Source organism: Balearica regulorum, chromosome Z, assembly GCF_011004875.1.
Source record: "Balearica regulorum gibbericeps isolate bBalReg1 chromosome Z, bBalReg1.pri, whole genome shotgun sequence".
In the NCBI taxonomy this organism is placed as follows: domain Eukaryota; kingdom Metazoa; phylum Chordata; class Aves; order Gruiformes; family Gruidae; genus Balearica; species Balearica regulorum.
This window is the reverse complement of record NC_046220.1, coordinates 58,330,136-58,345,426: the sequence shown is the minus strand read 5'-3', so window position 1 is coordinate 58,345,426 and position 15,291 is coordinate 58,330,136. Positions and strand designations below refer to the sequence as shown.

Sequence of the window (15,291 nt, the reverse complement as noted above, 5' to 3'; positions counted from 1 at the left end):
ATAGAAAATAGTTCTTTAAACCCTCGTGCTTGCTAGTGGCATCCTTAGTTGTCAATGAATATATAGAAGTTTATCCCAAAAAAACCCAACAAACCCCCCAGATCTTTTGTGTGCCTCTTTTATCTACATAATGAAAAATAGCTTTAAAAGAAACCCCACTAACCAAAGCTCTGTTTCTTATTTTCTACCTGTTTGGTAAACTGTTGTACATATTCTCATATTCTGACTGTGGAATCCCATTTACATTTGTCCCTTTTTGACAAAAATTTGCTGGACATGTGTGTATAATTGCATGTCAGAAGGATGATAAGGGGAAAAATTGTTTAACACTCAAGAATAACAAATTTTTAGTGGTAGTGGATAGATTTTAAGGTAGTTGCTAAGAATTCTGTGTAGTGTAGTAATGTCTATTTTAGAGATAGTTCATGTTTCTTAGCATTAATTTCTGCAACCTTCTGCATGTATTTCTGTATCTTCCTTCAACAAATTTTATCCAGATGTTCCTTGTGCATCTTCAAGGCCTCATCATCTCGGAGTGATGTACAAACTTGGTTTGTTCTTCTGACTGAAGCATTTTCCATTTTGTTTCAAAAGCTAGAACAGTATCTTGAGCAGATTTCAAAGGTCATACAAAGAGTATTTGGCAAAAACTTTCAAAAACGTTTGAGTGAACCTTGCAGTTCACAAGACATGCAAAAAAAGGAGATGATCAAAAATGGAGTATTTGCAGATGAGCATCTACCTTTCATTTCCAGTGAGACACATCTTTACAGGTGGAAAAAAACCCCATCCAACAACAACAGAAAAGCCTTTTTGTGTGTATTCATCATTTTGCTTATGCTTTTATGCCTACATTTAGCTAATTGCTAGCATTTCATGAAAAAGATCTGTGTGCACAAGGAAGCTGTTCTTTGTTGTTGTTCAGGGTTTTTCCTACCTTTAAAAATTTATAATTTTCTTAAATACACAGTTTGGGTTTGGGAAGATTTGTTTCATGCTGAAAAAAAGCTTTTAGGGGAAAGTTCTCTGTTTTAAAAATGACAAGGTAATGGCTCATCCACATGCAAGGAACCTGAATTGTTATGGTAGCTGCTGCTGTCAGCTGTGTCACGAAGACGGTTTAATGCATCCAACTCAGTAAATCTGACAGAAAAAGGGGATATCTAGTAAAGTCTTAGTTTAGAGATGTCTAAGCAACCTGGCTTACATAGTGATTTCTTTCTTCATCAGGTAGAAGAGCTCTTCTTTCTGCGGCCTATGTGGACAGCTCAAAATGGGAAAAGAGACAAAAAGAGGAGCATAGCCTGGGTGAGAAAATTTTGTTTATTTTTCTCCACTTTGACTAATTAATTGCAACCTGAACTCATTTTAGACTAGGTCATTCTATAAATACTCCAAACTAAAAAAAAAAATGTGGAGAAAAATGTGTCTGAGGTTCTATGTCAAAATCTGCTCAACACGTTAAAAATCTGTCATATATATTCAAAGCTGTAATGCAGAAACAAGTTAGAATTTGCCCATTTAATTAATGTTTGGTTTCTACAAGATATTTTTTTCTTTCACAAAATCCAAAGCTTTTATGAATGTCATAGTTTTATGTCTAACAGTTAAAACTGTCTCCAGGTGTCCTGTTCATTCATGTTGTTCTAACTGTAATGCAGTGTGAAAGAAGACCTATTCTATATTACAGGATATTCCTGTTTAATAACATTTTTCAAAAGAACATTTTTTCTCAGAGTTTTGCAGGAGGGAAAGTTACATTTTTTTTCTTGAAATTTTAGATTTTTCTTTTGGGGAAAAATTAAACTCATCATTTTATTTCTGTTGTATATTAAACTGTATCTGCATATGGTACTGAGATCTCTCATGCGAATTTTTAGCTAAAATTAGCTAATCTAGCTAAATTTTTTTTGCTAGATCACATTTGAAATAATGTTCCACCATCTATTTCATGACTGTCCCAAATACAAAGCATCATGCAAAACATGTTTCCATGCTAAAGATACGTATCCATTATTTTGTACCACAAGTGTTTTGGAGACCAGTTAACGCATAATCTTTGTCTTCCTTTTTCATTCCTGGGCCCCTGAACTGTGTCTGTTAATTGTAACACAGATTATGAGGCTGAAAGAGGAATCAGCAGATGAAATTCAAGGGCTTTTGTCAGTCAGGAAGACAGATAAAATGACCAGAGTAGTTTTTTTTATGCACTAATTTGTGTCTGTTATTTGCCTATAAACAGCTAGGTTGGTATTGTCAATGTGTTTTACTGTACATGGGCCAGAAACAGCCAGTGGGTGCTCATGACTGTAGCTTGGATCCTGCAGAGACTATTAATACCTTGTAACCCTTTGCTGTTAATAGAGCTGCTCATGCAGTGTTTTTTTGAGCTGGAGCCACAGACTAGTGCCATGGGATCCATTTGAACCAGTCACCTCCAGATGAAAAAGGGTTCTTATCTTGACAAACATCATAGGCAATAGAAATCTACTGCAGAAGAAAACATTGTGCAAGTGCTGGTATAGTCCATGTTTGGCTTTCCACGTGCCTGGCAAGACCTGTCTTGACCGTTTGGCAAGCACAGTTCTTGCTGCTGCTCTGCTGATGGTCTTGAGCCAAAGCAGATGTCTGTTCCATGCTTTTCAAAGAACTGCTTTGCATTTTCAATTTGTGCTCATAGAAAAGAGAAAACAAGTTAACATGGTGTCAGCTGTATTAGCATTTTTTTAAGAAGAGACAGCTCTGCAGACGTCTGCTCTGCAACTGTCAGTTGTATGGTTGCATATATAATCTTGTAACTGATCATTGCAGCTAGACCGAATTCCTTGTGTTGAGGAGATGCTCTTTTATTTGTGTATTTCAAACACTGTTTCAGAACTGTTACTCTGCAAGACTATATTGTGAGAATGCATTGAAAGGAAAAAGAAGTGTTTTTGTTTTAAAGTCAGTTCCGTTTCTCTGCTGCAGTGATACGGTGCCATCCCAGATTCAAACTATTTACTGTGTCCGTATATGATATGCTTTATTCTCTTCTCCGTAGTCTCAGGTTAGCATTCCAAGCATGAATGAGTTTAGCAAACTTCAGTACCGAAAAAAACAAGACTGTATTTTGGAAATAATAAGACTGTATCTTGTGTACAGAAGCACATTTGTTCAAAAAGTTAGGAGTTGAAAAGGTGTTAATTTGGAATTTACAAACTGCTTGCTGGTAGGAAGATACTTGTATAGAAGTAATTTGGACTCTACTTACTAAAAATGAGATATGAAGGAAATGGGAGGTATGGCTGGACTTGAATTTTTCAGTGTTTCAGTTGGTTCATCACTAACAAGGGTAAAATTAAGTGGCAGTAAGCATCTTGATGAGAAGACTAGCAATTACCAGAATCCCAGGGGATGGAAGAATCCAAGTGAGATGGGAAATGTTTGTTAGAAAAACTAATGGTACCCAAAATGGCTCATCACAACACCAGGTGGCAGTGTGCCTTTACAACTTAACCATAGAATCATAGAGTGGTTTGTGTTGGAAGGGACCTTAAAGATCATCTAGTTCCAAGCCCCCCGCTGCGGGCAGGAACACCTTCCACTAGACCACGTTGCCAAAAGCCTCATCCAACCTGGCCTTAAACACTTCCAGGGATGGGGCATCCACAGCCTCTCTGGGCAACCTGTTCCACTACCTCACCACTCTAACAGTAAAGAATTTCTTTCTAACATCTAATCTAAATTGACCCTCCTTCAGCTTAAACCCATTACCCCTTTACTACACTCCCTGATAAACAGTCCCTCACCATCTTTACTGTAGGCCCCTTCAGGTACTGGTAAGCCACAATTAGATCTCCCTGGGGCCGCCTTTTCTCCAGGCTGAACACCCCCGACTCTCTCAGCCTGTCCTCATAGGAGAGGTGCTCCAGCCCTCTCATCAGCTTCGTGGCCCTCGTCTGGACTCACTCCAACAGCTCCATGTCTTTCTTGTGCTGGGGCCCCCAGAGCTGGACGCAGTACTCCAGGTGGGGTCTCACAAGAGCAGAGTAGAGGGGCAGGATCACCTCCCTCAACCTGCTGGTCACACTTCTTTTGATGCAGCCCAGGACACGGTTGGCTTTCTGGGCTGCAAGCACACACTGCTGGCTCATGTTGAGCTTCTCATCAATCAATACCCCCAAGTCCTTCTCCTCAGGGCTGCTTTCAATCCATTCCTCGCCCAGCCTATAGTCATGCTTGGGATTGTGCCAACCCATGTGCAGGACCTTGCACTTGGCCTTGTTGAACTTCATGCGGTTTGCACAGGCCAACTTCTCCAGCCTGTCAAGGTCCCTCTGGATGGCATCCCTTCCCTCCAGCACGTTGATCGGATCGCACCACACAGATTGGTGGTGTCGGCAAACTTGCTGAGGGTGCACTCGATCCCACTGTCCATGTTGCCGACAAAGATGTTAAACAGTGCTGGTCCCAGTACCGACCCCTGAGGAACACCACTCATCACCATTCTGCACTTGGACATTGAGCCATTGACCACAACTCTTTGAGTGCGACCATCTAGCCAATTCCTTATCCACTGAGTGGTCCATCCATCGAATCCATGTCTATCCAATTTAGAGACAGGGATGTCGTGCAAGACAGTGTCAAATGCCTTGCACAAGTCCGGGTAGATGACATCAGTTGCCCTTTCCTTATCCACCAATGCTGTAACCCCATCACAGAAGGCCGCCAAATTTGTCAGGCACTATTTGCCCCTAGTGAAGCCATGTTGGCTGTCACCAATCACCTCCTTGTTTTCCATGTGCCTGAGCATAGTCTCCAGGAGGGTCTGCTCCATAATCTTGCCAGGCACGGAGGTGAGACTGACCAGCCTGTAGTTCCCTGGGTCTTCCTTTTTACCCTTCTTAAAAATGGGGGTTATGTTCCCCCTCTTCCAGTCGGCGGGAACTTCGCCAGACTGCCAGGACTTCTCAAATATGATGGCGAGTGGCCTGGCCACTTCATCTGCCAGTTTCCTCAAGACCCGCGGATGTGTCTCATCAGGTCCCATGGACTTGTGCACCTTCAGGTTCCTTGGATATTCTTGAACCTGATCTTCTCCTACAGTGGGCGGTTTTGCATTCTCCCAGTCCCTGCCTTCTGTGACCTGGGCAGTGTGGCTCAAGCACTTGCCAGTGAAGACTGAGGCAAAGAAGTCGTTGAGTACCTCAGCCTTCTCCATATCCTGGGTAACCAGGTCACCTGTTTCATTCCAGAGGGGACCCACATTTTACCTCATGCTCCTTTTCTCACTGATGTACCTATAGAAACTTTTCTTGTTGTCCTTGGCATCCCTGGCCAGACTAATTTCTATCAGGGCTTTGGCTTTCCTAACCTGCTCCCTGGCTGCTCAGACAGTTTCTCTGTATGCCTCCCAGGCTACCTGCCCTTGCTTCCACCTTCTGCAAGTTTCCTTTTTTTGTTTGACTTTGCCCAGGAGCTCCTTGTTCATCCATGGTGGCCTCTTCTTGTTTTTGCTTGACTTCCTCTTTGTTGGGATGCATCGCTCCTGAGCTTGGAGGAAGTGACCCTTGAATAATTTCCATTCCAAGCTGCCTTTGGTACAGAGCTGTAGTTATTATCAGAAGCTGCTACGGATGTGGAAATACTGAGAAGTGAAAGATGTATATTTGTAAGGTGAAGTACTTCCCTTAGCCTTCCTTTATATTTTAATAGGATCTTTAAAATAAATCAAGGTTTTCTTTATATAGAAAATGAAATGTTAGCCTGTGAGTTAAAGTATTAGCTCTGCCCATCATTCCCAGTTGTATCCACTTTCTTGTTGCTGCCCCATCACTGGATTTCAACCCTGTCCTGGATGGACCACTTCTTAGAATAAGAGGGTAGTGTTCTTACATGGTGGCCAAATGTGCCACTTGTTGATGTGGCTACATGCTCTGGATAGGTACACACTGCAAATCAAACTGAAACTGTGTTGATTTCCTAGGCCACCAAACTGGTATTATCCATCATAACCACTGACTTGGGAGGTGAGGGTCAATATTTTACCAGTCGTTGTCCTAAATCACCCTGTCGCAGGTAGCAAGATACTGAGTTTCTGTTAACAAATGAAATTAAAAGTGAGCATGAAATCTCCGATACCAGTATTCTAGAGACAACTGTGAAGTTGTGTCCAGAAGTTAAGTGACTTCAGCTCGGACTTACAGTTTGTTTTGTCAGATTGTTTAAGTCCATGAGAAATATATTTTTAGAGAAATTGAAGTTTTGTAAAAGTTCATCTTCTAGAAATGGCAATGTGTATCAGAGATTATATATACTTCACCTCTTTGGTAATGACTATCAGATAAATAATGGAAAAGTACTTGCAACATATATCTGGTAGAATGTACATAGAATTTTGTTCATGAAAACATTTTTTTGATTTATACACCAATATTAGCACTCAAGTTTTACTGCCAACAGTGCTAGGAGACTTGGGCATTCACATTCTTGCATTCTAGTACTTCTGTCAGGATGTTTCTAACTAAGAAGGGGTTTTAACCTTGATGATTTAATAGCAACTTACGGAGCAAACCTAGTTTACAAAAGGTAGCTGAATTATTTGAAATCATGAATATGAGGAAAAAAAGGTCTCTGTTTTAGGTGCTCTTCAGACAAACCAGGAAAGAATTACTCATTGCAAATTACTCATACCTAGAAACTACAGCAGACATGGCAATTTGTCTGGAAACAAAGCTAAATTTCCCATTAACTTCATTTGTCTTCTATTCTTTAAGGTTTAATCAGCATTCATTTTATTATGACTCTCATACTGGAGCTGATAGACAAGTGCTTCATTTTGCTTTCCATGCTGAAGTTCTGATGGAGAGTTCTAGCTTTGTAGACAGCATAAAAGGTCAATCATTAAAATTCTGTGTGTGAACTCTCCCAGAGGAGGCCTGTGTGTAAAGGGCTAACAGTCTTGGGATCTCGCACTCATGGCATAGTATTCTTTTGGTTTATATTCTACTTAAGTACTCAGTGTTTCCTGAAATAGGCTCTTTGTCTTCATGAGCACCTAGGCAAAAGAACTGCTAAGCTCAGGGGTTGAGTATGGCCCAGAATGGTCTTAGGTATCACCTTCCACTTTCAGAGGGTGATGCATAACATAAATAGTTCTGGAGTAGGCCTGTTTCAGGTCCATGTTTCTGTATCATCAAACACAGAAGATTTTGGAGTCAATACTCTTTTCCAGCTATCTCAAAATGCAGATGAAGAATGTTGGATGACAGTTGGCTTAGTATGTTTAGGCAACGATCTAGACAGTTCTTAGTTCCTGACGAGTTGTCTTGACCACAGCATCCATTCTGTCTATCTTCTAGCACTACTAGGAATGTCCCCAAAGTCTATACCCATGTGCCCCATCATGACCTTTGTGAGTGCTGGAGAGATGGATAATACAGAGTCAAATACAGATGCTTTTTGTAGGGATATTCCCACAGAAATTTCTTTACCATTGAAAGAGTTGATCCTCTGTTTTAGTAGTTATCTGGTATAGCACGGCCTTGGTGGCTCACATCAGCTCAACAGCCTGTGTTGTATTTCACAGGAGCTGGTACTTGCTTCAGTAACTTTACTGCAGATTTCCCTTTGCTTTCGTGGTCATGGAATGCTTGCCTTCCCTTAGCCAGAGATAAATGCTCTTTTTGTGTTTTGAAGAACACCTGAAAACCTTAGGTTTGAAGAACACCTTAGGTAAACATGAAATACTGCTGTGCAGCCAACAGCAACGTTGTACAGATAAAGAGTCAACCATTTTATTCCAAATCAAGGCTCTATCATTTTACTGCAGCAAAAATCTTTGCACATGTGTTGTAATTCAAGAGGGTACCTGGAAGATCAGAGTGGCGTTGAATGCCATTTGTACTATTAGAACTGTATACCCCTTAGTATTCGCTGATGGTACAGGTCTGTTTTTAAAATGATGAATAGTGATATCACTTGTTTTGTGGATAGGACATATATGGACTGCATCCCTTGGAGACACAGCATGTTATTGACGCAATGCTGCTTCCTCCCTCTGACAACTTTGCCAGAGTAGAAGGCTTAGTCAATTCTGATGTGGCACTGCAAGTTGTGCTGACCTCATATTTCACTGACAGATGTGGAGGTTGGATGACCTTTTTGGAAAATGAATTGTAAAACAAGTCAACCCATCAGCTTTTGAAGGATCACCAAAGGGACTAATCCAAAGGTGTCAAAGAAGAGGCTGGTTTAGTAACACTTGTAGTCTTGGGGTGCAAAGGATCAGACAAGGTTCTAATGATGCAGAGACAATGTGTTGGATTCCTGGTCCTGGAAGATGCAGGAGAATAGAAGGAAAGAGTATGATTGAAGTCTCTAAATTTTATAGGTTGGATGTCATCAGTTCATGTTTCAGCTAAGAATCAAATGGCTGACAGTAAGCATACAATAAACAGCATACTTTTCCTGAGCTGTCATTATTTTCCAGGAACAGTACAAAACTAAAACTCCAAATTAAATTAATTTAACTTCCAGTTAAATTCATTAAATGCAATGGTTGGCTACCTGTTCAACAGTCAGAAGCTTAAAGTTCCTGTATGGTTGAATTAATATTGTTATATGACTGCTGGAGCAGAATGTTATAAAGTTAATAAAGTACTGGCACAGTGCCCAGTTTGATTGACAGGATTTCTTTGGATTGCTGTTTGTGACTGTAGGGTTTATCAGTATGGTACTGCTTGTTTCTGCGTCTCATTGTTTTACCATAAAATAAAGGACAAACCTGTGCTAAAAGCACTGTCCAGCGTATGCTAAGCTTGAAAGCAAGTGTGAATTTTAAGGACATCTGCTCAGATTTTTTAAATGAGTTATATTAGTTATACTAATTTAATCCAAAAAAATGGTGGTTTGCATTTTTACCCCTTCTTTCTATTAAGGTAAAATCATCATGTTGACAACCTTTGCGAGTATTATTCTCTGTTAAAGTATTTAACAATAATTCAAAGTATTGTTTTCATACAACTTCAAAATGAGATGTTAACAAGGAACCAGAATTTGATTTCATGGACTGAAGTTCTGTTCTAAGTTATATGGTGGCTCTGCAGATTTTCCTGTAATGCCAGTTTATTAAACATACCCTTTCTCTGTTTTCTCCAGCTGACTTAGCCCACTTAATGGACAGAACCTATGAAAGAAAGCTGCCTGTCAGCTCTTTGACGATAACCCGGGTAAGGAAATAAATCCCAATCATAAAGTGATGGAAATGACAGTGGAATGCTTATGAGATCAAGTGAGCTGAGAGGGGATAAACGATATCACCTCTGCTGGGAGTTCTGGGATCATAAATGTCTTGTTGTACTGTTAAAGTGCTGTGTAAAGCTGCATTGTTACTTTGTACTCATTAGTTCGTAGCTGTACTGTAGGGTCTTCAAAACAGAAATAGGTTCTTTTCTCAGTAAAATCAGGCCTCACTGTTGCTGGGGTAATGCTTCCCTAATGTATGTTCCCTGCCTTCCTGTAGTTTCTGCTTAGTGAGAACTTTAATGCCCCCTCAGGCACTTTATAATAACCCAGGCTGCTAAGGGAATGCAATGGATTAGCACGCTGCCTGTCTGCGTGCACCTTCCTCTACTTGCAGGCTCCTTTCAGAGTGAGGCAGAGGTGGATATATTTTGCCTCTATAGTTTTCTTTCCTTGCCTCAGCAGACTGAGACAGGAAAAATGCTGGCATGAGGTAAATGAAGCCATTATTTTTACTGGAATTAGTAACCAGTTCCATCTTCCAGCTGGGTTAATCTGGGGAGGGAAAATGAAAGCAGAGATCTGAGATGTGTTTTTAGGTTCCCTGTGTAAATGAGCATTGAAGAAGGAGAATAAATATATCACTTGTTTCAAAAGGAAAAAAAAAAACCCAAACCAATTTCAATTATCAAAATTATCCCAAAAAAGCTGACTCGCCACCCTGGTACCTCAGTAACACCACTGATGAGGATCATTGGCACCACTAAGTGAGGAGTCACAGAACATTTTATACAGTAACCAGATCAAGCGTTCTTGATCATTGATTCTGAGACAGTATCCATGGGGGAAATGGGTGTTCCTCTGTTTTATTACTTAACCAGCTTTATTCCTTTCCTTTGTGTTTGTGCTTTGGGCTAACCTCTTCCCTGGAGAGGTGGGATTTCCGGATTGTCATACTGCCCTGCTTTCCAATACGTGGAGCTTGCATCAGATTCTATTTTCTAAAATGTAAATAAAGCATGCTATTGCTACACTCAAAACATGAGACCTACATGTAGACACCATGCAAGGAGAGTTAAGAAACTAGAGAGCAAGTACGAGTCAGCTGAGACTATTATTTTTAGCTTATGCCTAGCATAAAGAGAAGTACTGACTTTGAGAACATATTGTTTATATATTCTGAGCTAAAGGTATTATACTGGGAAAACTCTGGAGTGTTCCAGCATCTTTATGCTTATGTTAGTAAAACGCACAGAAAAACAGGATTCATGGTTATCATAAGACAAAGTCTGGTTGAAAATGTGGCTTTTATTTAAATAGTTGATAGCACTGGAAATTTTGGAAAATTGCCTGGGTAGACGTGGTTTTAAATGAGAGGAAAATTGTGCTTTACAGCATGAGGGGCAAATTTCTTCTTACTGTTATTTAGATGTGTGGTGAAATACAGAATGTTGTTTCCCTGTCCTTGAGAATTTTTAGCATGAATAGAGACAACAGGCAAACATTAGCAAAAGAATACTTTGTAGAAAGAAAAGTAAGGCATGTCAAGACTCACTCAAAATTGGGGGAAAAACAGGAAGAAACCGAACGTATTCTCAAATTAAAGGATGTCATTAAAGACCAAAAAATTCAGAGAGGATCAGCAAAAATACAGGGTACTAAGCTCGATGGACATAATCCTCAGATGGTCTCCATGTTTTCAAGGTACATAACTTTTCTTAGAGGTGAGTAGGGGAGTTGTCTTAGTTTAAAAAGATTAGACTTTAGCAGTGTAGAAGAAACTTGAGTAGGAACAAGCAAAGACTTGAAAACCTACAGTTCTGTCAGACACCTAAATAGGCCAAACAAATCTATTTTGTTTACTGAGGTGGCATTTTCTTCTAATACGTTTTGTGAGTACTCCGTCTGAAGTTTTTATTTCTTTTTTTTTTTAAATCAGTTTGTTGACAACATTTCTTCACGAGAGGAAGTGGATCAAGCCGAATATTACCTTTACAAGTAAGCATCTTTTCCCCCCAACATGAACTTTGAGACATACAAGTAAATACCATGAAGTCTTGGCCTTTTAAGACTCTGACCCTTTCCACCTTACTGGCTTTTATTTCTCTTTTGCAAAATAAGTGAATCTAGTTGTCTTACAACTCAAAGCTAAGGCCCTTCTTTGGTGACTTCTCCATTGTTATGGCTGCCCTCCTTCTGGACCTCTGGCATTGACTCGTGTTAAGCATGTTAGTCTGAGCCACTGAACAGCTAATACAACCTCCAGCTATGATTTACATTAGAGATGCTGAAATTATAAGGAATTATGTTTGTTTACAGTTGTTCCTCCTGATACATTTTTCTTTGCAAAGTCATATTTAACTAAATTGGCTATATGCATATTTGCATATGTAAGTGTAGGACTCAAGGAAGTTTTTTTCCTTAGAATGAACAGAAATGAGGATAGGCATTTTGTGGTAATGATCAAGTCAGCAAGGCTAAATGAAGTATAGTTTTGTTTTTTATCCCTTTCGTACTTACCCCGGATAAGCTGTGTAGTTGTTATGGGTTATGCATAACAACTTATGCATGGGTTGTTAGAGTTTTCTGCAACTATTTTTGTGTTGAGTGAAGTGCATTGGATACCTTTTCTGCTAGTGTCAGGTTGCATGCTTGCTTGCTTCAGGTCAATACATCTCAATATTGACTTGAAGAGGGCAGTAATTCTTGCTGATCACTAAAATAAATTAGTTCTTTTATGCATGGTTGCACACACATTTTGAGAGCGGATGGAGAAAGTAACTCCATCAAGAGCATCTTTACAAACAATGTCAGGTTGTTATTTGTAAATAATAATGATTATTGTTTTAATGAAGAAGTTTACTGGATGGCTGTTTTAAGTATATGCATGGTTGTAAGTGTATGACTGCATTAGACTTCAGATATCTGTGATTCTCTGGTACATACTGGGATAGTATCTGAACCTCAGAGCTTCAAGATGGAAACAAGAGAAACCCAGTTTGCTAATACTAGCAATATCCTATAATGAAAAAAATAAAAGGAGAAGATCAGAGAGGAGATTAGTGGAGCTTTCATTCCTTCTGATCAAGATTTCATTAGTCCTGTCAGAACCTGTGGTCAGGAATCAGCTTTCCATCCTGCAACAGTTGAGGTGAAAACAGGGTAAAGTAAAGCCAGTTTAAGGCAAGCTCTCATTTTTATTTTACAAACGTGCTATCAGTAGCTTTTGCTAACATTCTTGAAGATTGTAATGTATGTTGTGCCACACAGACTTAAATTCCCTCTGATGGAGTCAGGCCCATCAGAGACATGCCAAGGGTAAGGGATGGTGAGAGACCTTTGAATGCTCTGACACCAGGAGGATAGTTTAATTGCTGAGTCTCAAATTGGTACAGGTAAAATCCAAATAGTCAGAGTGAGATGTTCATATGTAATGCATCTTACAGGTTCTTTCCTCTTGAAAACAAGAGGTTGAGAGAGAGTGACAAAAAATTAGAAGCATAGAAAACATTCCATAGTAAGAGGGAGAGAATAGAATGGGAATCTCTAACATGGAAATATCCTCCCCACTATTCATCTGTGCCTAGTTAGTGCATCAGTTTAAAATATAGGGGGTTTATCCTTAAAAACACATTCTAAAGGAGAGACTTGCAGTTCAAAAATAATTACAGCTATTTATTGTTTCTCTAGGAAATAATTCTTCTGTGGCTAGTGAGAGTACAGTCAGGTGCATATCAAATAATGTAATCAAATAATTTGTAATTGATAGAGATTTTAGTAGTCTCTCTGGAGAGGTAGTGGTGTGTCACATGGCTTTTCAGAGATGCTTTGGCTGGAATTTTTCTTGTGTGTGTCCCTGTAATGCTGCTTTGTTTTGGTGTTGCAAAATGCTTAGTCTTTTGGTGATGTTAGCATCAGTTTGCCAGGAGACTTCATTCCAGCATGATCGTGAAACTATTCTCAAAATACATTTATATGCAAGTAGTGAAACAGCATAGAGAGGTCTGTAATTCATTTGAAAATGTAAAAATCCCAATTATAACATCAGCTTCCCTTTCAAATGAAAATAAGTGTGCTAGCTTCAGGAAATAGGAGATATGCTTAGTATCCGTAAGGCCCCTTTTATTGTTCTTTACATTTTGCACTTAGGCTAGAGTTCAAATGAAGGACGTGTTTCTAAAGATATCTCTTTGCAGCTGGGAGGATGTTTGACACCGAAGAAGTCCTGCATAAGTGGCCACACCATGAAACATAATGGAGGTGGTAGAGAGGCAGAGTTAAGAAACTGAGAAGCTTTGACAAGAAATCTCTTTTTCTGGCTTAATGAGAAACAGTTCAAAGCACAATTTTTGTACTTTATGTAAGGAGAGTAAGCTTCTAAAAAAGAAAAAGGCAGTATCAGCAAAGAGGTTTTTTGTATCTTCTAAGGTATACAGATCCATTGTGAGCAAATGGAATGTACGTGGCCTGGTAGTTGGCTGTGTGTTCATTTGCCTGAACATAAATAAGCAGAGTGCTCCCTGAGTCCTATGTTTTTCCCCTTAACTGCTTGTAGAGTATAAGGGGGAGACTTTGATGTCTCTCCCCAGTGTTGGGTGCCTCTGGCAATCTGAGGTGAAGGGTAGTCAGTTCCAACGCCCCTACAAGGTTGGAAGATGTTCCTGGTACAAAAAGACAAACTGTGCCTGTGGGAAGAATCAGAGGGAAGTAAATGGCTTTTCCGTGCTCGCTGTGTGGTGTTTCCCTGAAGATGGGAGTGCCAGAACTTGTTAAGCTTTGTAGACTGGAGACTTGCCTTGTAGTGTGTCCGGCAGAACATAGTTTCAAAGAGTAGTATTCCGGACCGTTACCATAATGCATTTTGGGTCCTAAAATACAATGTATGTGTTATGTTTAGACCTGTTTCAACTTTCCATCCTTTTAAAGCAGTGGATCTCCAGCCATACTGTCTCCACAGAGGATCTTGAACTCTCAAAAATAACTGCATGGAAACTGCTACGCTACATTGTGGAACATGTCAGTAAGATGGTAAAGGCCAGTTTGAGGCATGACATCATCTGCTTTCAATGCTCCTCTTTTTGTTCTCTTCTGAATACTTCCCCCCCCCTGTTAACTGTCAGACTTTAAAAAATCCTTTCATCTCCTAGGATCCCAGCAGAAATTCTAATCAAAATGCAGAACACTTTCAGCCACATCAAAGACCTGCAGTTCGCCTTACTTTGTCCTGTCTCACTGACGTGTCGTTGTTTCTCATGTCAGGTTGTTTTTCCTATGATAGAAATATTAGCATAATGGAGAGAGGTTTTGTGGTGAGGTAACTCTGCTGATTCTGTATGTAGGTGCCAACAAAGATTTTCAATGTGTTTAAAGGCAGTTGTGGAAGTTTTATGTTGGCATTCCTTATGAGGATTTTAAATTGCATTATAGAATCATAGAATGGTTTGGGTTGGAAGGCACCTCGAATATCATCTAGTTCCAACCCCCCTGCCATGGGCAGGGACACCCTCCACTACACCAGGTTGCCCAAAGCCCCATCCAACCTGGCCTTGAACACTTCCAGGGATGGGGCATCCACAGCTTCTCTGGGCAACCTGTTCCAGTGCCTCACCACCCTCACAGTGAAGGATTTCTTCCTACTATCTAATCTGAATCTACCCTCTTTTAGTTTAAACCCATTACCCCTTGTCCTCTTACTACATGCCCTTGTAAACAGTCTCATGACCCACTGTGTATAAAAATTATACATGCTGTCTGTGAAACATAAATGTTTGTGTGTCCATGTGCTCTGCAAATTCTTGCACAATCTGCCTAGATTTTTTTCGTTGCCTTTCCTTGATTGATAATTATTATTATTTTTTTTTGTAAATGGAGTTATTTCTGCAGATTTCAGGATTTATTACCTGGAGTCAGTACTTGGTTGTAATCACAAAACGGGACAATGGAAAACTATTAGAAGTTATTCTTAGATATGCTGTTATGTCTTCCATGGTAGCAAGTTGCAGTTTTGAGGCCTGATTTCAGCCATTAAATAATTTTGGGACTCTGGTGGTCTCCATGTATATGAAATTG

The 15,291-nt window shown here is 39.9% G+C and overlaps 1 protein-coding gene across 2 annotated transcripts in view; it reads left to right on the top strand.

Moving 5' to 3' along the window:
- MRPS27 (mitochondrial ribosomal protein S27) overlaps positions 1-15,291 on the top strand; it is a 50,251-nt gene that overhangs the window by 1,209 nt on the left and 33,751 nt on the right. Inside the window, exons 2-4 of one of the 2 annotated variants that reach the window (XM_075740567.1) lie at positions 1,235-1,308; positions 9,139-9,209; positions 11,162-11,220. In XM_075740567.1, the coding sequence (XP_075596682.1) occupies positions 1,235-1,308; positions 9,139-9,209; positions 11,162-11,220 (204 nt within the window). Of the gene's footprint in view, positions 1-1,230; positions 1,309-9,138; positions 9,210-11,161; positions 11,221-15,291 lie in introns of both variants that reach the window. The other variant, XM_075740566.1, reaches the window with a different exon arrangement.